The sequence below is a fragment of the Aplysia californica genome, unplaced genomic scaffold (genome assembly GCF_000002075.1).
Source record: "Aplysia californica isolate F4 #8 unplaced genomic scaffold, AplCal3.0 scaffold00115, whole genome shotgun sequence".
In the NCBI taxonomy this organism is placed as follows: domain Eukaryota; kingdom Metazoa; phylum Mollusca; class Gastropoda; order Aplysiida; family Aplysiidae; genus Aplysia; species Aplysia californica.
Window position 1 is genome coordinate 1,382,414 of NW_004797385.1, and position 5,718 is coordinate 1,388,131.

The 5,718-nt window shown below is 39.1% G+C and overlaps 1 protein-coding gene across 1 annotated transcript in view; it reads right to left on the reverse strand.

The window, feature by feature from the left end:
- Window positions 1-2,775: 2,775 nt before the first annotated feature.
- Window positions 2,776-5,718, reverse strand: part of LOC101855635 (myosin regulatory light chain sqh) — a 7,421-nt gene continuing 4,478 nt past the window's right edge. The window contains exon 5 of the mRNA XM_005095858.3: window positions 2,776-4,977. Within this exon, the coding sequence (XP_005095915.1) occupies window positions 4,873-4,977 (105 nt within the window). The 3' untranslated portion in view covers window positions 2,776-4,872. The remainder of the gene's footprint in view (window positions 4,978-5,718) is intronic.

The following is a 5,718-nucleotide window of genomic DNA, read 5'->3' on the forward strand; positions in this document are numbered from 1 at the left end:
TGATAGTCTTAGTTTCTGGGGTTTTTTGGTAAGAATTTTACAGCAGTTGCAACTTGCACCTGGGACTTCCGAGAATGTGCGATCTTACCTACCCTAAGGTCAGGGGTGTGTCTGAAAGACAGCTGCAGTAAGAAGGAGTCAAGGGGGAGGGGGGGGGGCAGAAAGTGGAGAAGAACGCAGACGACTGAACACAGAGCGCAAGAAAGGAGGTGAAATGAGTAAATTATATTACGGAACATTTTTTTTCGTCGCTGTCAGGTTTCGAGCCCGGGGCCTATTGAATGAGAGGCGAACACTTTACCTCTCGACCACCAGAGCTACCTAGATCTCTCTGACCTATATATATCTAATTCTTTTTTTTTTAGTTGAGTTTTACGGCACTTGCAACACAACACAATAAGGTCATATTATAAGTGCCGAAGATTAGAGGTGTTGCAAGAGAGTAACAAACATAAAAAAGAAGGATGGGAGATAAAGACAACAGATGTTTGATAGGAAAGAAGAAGCAAACCACACCAGAGCACCCGCCAACCATCCACCATAGCCACTTCTCAAGGGAAAAGTGAAGGTTATTAAATGGAAGAAATAGAAGATTGGCGCGGGCTTGTGATATGCAGATAAAATTATATGGAGTCCCACGAACGGACGGGGGAATTTTAGCTCCTTGTTTTGGTTTGTTTTTGTAAGTGTTTTGCGCCACTTGCAGCACGATAAGGTCGTACAAGTGCCACAGATTAGTGGAGTTACAAGACACGACAGTAACACACACAAAGCATCACAGAAGGGGGAGAGAAATGTTGAAAGGGTATCAGTTTAACACCCCTTTCAATACTATTAAGTTATTTTTTAGAGGCGAGACCTTCCAGTTTAACGTCCATCTCCGTTTTAGTGAGAGTTTTACGGCACTTGCAAGGCAATAAGGTTATATAAGTCAAAGTGCCAAAGATTAAAGGTTTTACAAGAGAGTAACAAACACACAAAACAAGGAGGGGAGATAGTTTTAGTAAGAATTTTACGGCACTTGCAACAGAATAAGGTCATATAAATACCAAAGAATAGATTACGTGTTATAAGAGAGTAACAAACACAAAAAAGAAAGAGGGGAGATACAGCTGTAAAGACGACAGATGTTTGATAGGAAAGAAGGAGCAAACCACACCAGGGACCAGAGCATCCGCCAACCACCCACATCTTCTTCTACATTACGTTGTCCCAATCATATTTCGAGGAACTGCACTGTATTCTTCCCAGACAGTTTAGACTCTTTCAGAATGCTATTAGGTCTGCTGCGGTAATATTTAATATGTGTAGATTGTAAAGAGCATAGGGCTTGCTGTTGAGCGGAAATGTGCGCTATATAAACGAAAAAAATTTTTTTTAAAATATATATATATGTGAGGCAGCGTGGTGGAATCAGGCTCTCGTCAAAATAATGAAAGTGAAGAAACTTGCTTTTTTCCGCAGGTTTTTGAATTTATAACAAAATTTGTGTTTTTTGGCTCAACACCTTTCATGCCCATTAATCATTTCTGAATGGATTTTTCTGAAAACCGTTGATTAAAGGAACAAAAATGTAAATTTTCAGTTACCACGGACTCTTAAGGTAAGGAAATAATTATCTTTGGCGGCCATTTTCTCGCTAATTTTACCTCTGAAGAAGGTAACCTCCACCTCCTTCTTTCGCAAATGTCTCGACTTGTATTCAAGATAAATGGATTTTTTCTTTCATCCTAATAAAGACAAGGGAACAAGCTTTAATGTGATACCAATAACTATATATGCCCAAAAATTGACAAGAGCCTGATTCCACCACGCTGCCTCTCATATATATATATATATATATATATATATATATATAGTAAGTCTTTTTACGCTCCCATCGACACAATTTCGGTCATTCAGGAGGGGTGGGGGGGGGGGGGGGGGTTCCAACTCTGACTGTCATGGCAATCCCAGGCTGAGCTGAGAGGGATACAACATCCTAGCAGACAGACGACATACTTGATCAAACATTTCTCCCCACAGGGAAATCTGAGGTCTGTCATGTGTACGACAGTGAGGTGTCTGACTATATCCGCTACAACACCACTGACGAAGGTTTTCACAGGCCAAAATTAGTCTAGATTTACACAGAGCTGGTTTTAGTTTTTGTAAGAGTTTTATGGCACTTGCAACACAATAAGGTCATATGAGTGCTGAAGATCAGAGTAACAAACACAAAAATGGAGGAGAGATAAGGACGATAGATGTTTGATAGGAGAGAGGGAGCAAACCACACCAGTCCACCCACAAGCCACCCACAGATTTATAGAGCTAGCAGAAGAAGTTTTGAGATTGAGTCTTGAGGACAGAGAAGCACTCCCACACAGTATCATCAATCATTCAAAGTAGAGCAGGAGAAAAATGTTGGAGTAAGAAGAATCACATTTAAATTTAAACAATCATTTAACGAAAGGGACAAAAAGACAGAGAGAAACGACAGACAGAAAGAAAGAACAGAGTTTAGTTTTAGTAGAGGTTTTACGGTGCTCGCAATTGCATAAGGTCATTTGAGCGCCAGAAGATTAGAGGCGTTACAAGAGAGTAACAAACATAAAAAAGAAGGGGAGATAAGGACGATAGATGTTTGATAGGAAAGAAGAAGCATAACACACCAGAGTACCAACCAACCACGCACTTACAGAATGATCTGACATGACCTGATATGAACAACAAAAAACCCACAAATTAATACAAAGACATTATTGGAATAGTCAAAGAGAACAACTCCAGCCAAATAGTTCATAATATACTTTATTATTTTTTTTATTATTATTACTCATTTTGATGTATATGGTCGATATGGAGTGTTGCATAATAAACAGTAGAACATTTTGTGGCAATATTATTTCGAACTTTCCCCCAACACTCTCACTAATTGGTGACAAAACAGGGAACACTTTTGTTTTTTTATGACATCAGATCTCTTACCAAAAGAAACTCAACGGAGAACAAGAGAGGAAGCAAGGTGTACTATAGGTGTACTATAGGTGTACATCTTTTTCACTGTCATCACTTGGAAGATCTGGGAGAAAAATTCAACAAACACCAAAAAAAAAAAGAAAAAAAAAAGTATCACAAATTTCCAAAAAGCATTTTTAGTTGAAATACAGCGTCGTCAAGTCTTGTAAAAACACCAGTCAAAGAACAGCAACAACCACAACGTATAATACAGAACAGAGAACGCAGTTTGTATAATACAGAACAGAGAACGCAGTTTGTATAATACAGAACAGAGAACGCAGTTTGTATAATACAGAACAGAGAACGCAGTTTGTATAATACAGAACAGAGAACGCAGTTTGTATAATACAGAACAGAGAACGCAGTTTGTATAATACAGAACAGAGAACGCAGTTTGTATAATACAGAACAGAGAACGCAGTTTGAAGCACTTGAAAGAAGTCAAGTGAACAACAACAAAAAACAGACATGCAGCAGCAAACAAAACAAAAAAGAATGTTGGGTTGAGCTGATTCGGTAAAAAGGAAATCAGTCGCGTTTGTTCCCCCTTCTCCTTCGACATTGGAATGTGAAGTGATTCTGGTCCATACAAGTTGCAGCAACGTGAGAATGTCGAGATAAAAAAATGATTTTTTTCAACTTTTGTTCGGGTAACAACATGATCCAACAGACAACAATTTGACAGGCATTATATCAACAACTTTGATTTTTTCACATTTTTGATAACACCATGATTTCTACCATATTACATAAAAATATGTAGATCTAGATCTACCATTCTGTTGTGAAGGAAAAAAACAACAACAAAAAAACCAATACCAAAAGTGATATTCTTGCCAAACTCATCTTTTGAACACGTTCATTTTAAAAGAAATCTCTTCCTTTCAACCCTCCGTTGCTGGTGGTGTGTACCTGGTACCTCATGAAAATGCGCATATATTATATATCAACTTACAAAACTTACTGGGATCAATTTATTGCAAAGCTTGCAAGTGATTGATGAACACACAAGTCCAGTTTTGCAGACAGCAGATAGACGTGTGACCTCGCAATTACAGAAACACCAAAACGACTTCAAACAGATAGATAGCAAATTTCACATTTTGACTTAGATATTTGAAAGTTTTTCAAAATTATGGGCAAGCTGAGGAATTACATAGGGAATGAGGAGAGTGAAATTAACAAAGACCAGAGGTCTGAATATGTCATCATGAGTGGGCTAGATCTGGACAGCGAGTCTACTAACACTGAGATATAAGACTTTGCTGTCCTGGCGAATGAGCTCAGCTGACAATAAGTGCTGACAGGAGGAATGTACACCCTCTGGCAACGAGACGGGTTTAGAAAATAAATGACTGTCCATCTACAATCAACAAGCTTCTTGGACAATAAAATCTAACGATTTACGGTGCACAATGTGGCAGTGCATACTTAATTGCGTACAGAATCTAGAACAACAGACCTCCGCAGTTTTCAGCACTTCCAGGGCACAACTTTCGGATGATTTCATAACACATTGCCAAACGAGAGAACGAAGATATATGTGAAATCCTGCCGACAGGTGATAAAAGAACTTTTTTTGTGTGCATTCTGGGCAGCAACAAGCATGACGTCCAATTTCACAATCAATACAGAAATAAAATTCAGTAAAAACAAGAAAAAGAATATAATATATATATAAAGATTAGTATAAGCCAGCAGACGTGTGAATCTGGGCAAGCGGATAGCTATTAGAAGAACTATATTTGGAAAAGACATCTGTTGTTAAATGACAATAAAGAAAAAGCAGAAACAAAAGAGAGGAAAAGAATTTGTAAAAATCAGAGGAGTACAAGACGGAGGAATGAAAAAGAGAAGAGCCAGAGCCAATCACTGCGCCTCGTCTTCCTTCTTGCCGTACTTGAGGATCCTGGTGAACTCCAAGTAGTCAAAGTTTCCCCTCTTGATGGGGGCGTCCCTGTACATTTCATCAACCTGTAGTGGAGGAAAAAAATGATAAAAATTAGAATTGGCCGGTAACTACTTACGATGACACGCCTTTACAGCTTTGCACCAAACTGTGGGGAAATGGAGTCTGATTTGCCGCTGTGACTTTGATGAAGGCTATGCTTATAAATTGAAAATTTCTTGTTTTTCCTGTGTGGTCGAACTAAAATGCTTTTCTCCCATCTTGACAAGTGGCAGACTTGTAGAGACAAACTGTGGCCATTGTCTTCTCAACCACATCTAACTTGTGTGACCGCCGCGAGCAGGGGAAAAATAGTTCACATCCAAATACCCCCCCCTCCCTCCTCATCTGAGCATTACGTCATGACCATGTAAATTTAAATTGAAAAAATTCTGCCAGATAAGAGACCATTAGTCAAATGCATGCTGCCTAAAATCTGCAAGACAAAGGTGGGTGTGGAAGTGGGGGTGGGGAGGTGGGAGCAAATCAGTGACAAGTACTCGACACATTGCAGAGTTGTGTGTGGGAGAATGGAAGATCAGGCAGTGCTAATGACTGAAATGTCTTTAGGCCATTCCCAAATAGGGGAAATTAACACATTAGCATGTTCTTACTTATGCACAGTAGAATTGTAAAGGGGCTGATTTATCAATGTCATGCTCATACCGCGCCGAAACAACATGGGGGAACTGCTGCTTTTTCTTTCCTCATCCTTACCATCGTCATTTTTCCTCTACTTCTTTTGTATGTTTGTCACTCTTTTGCGA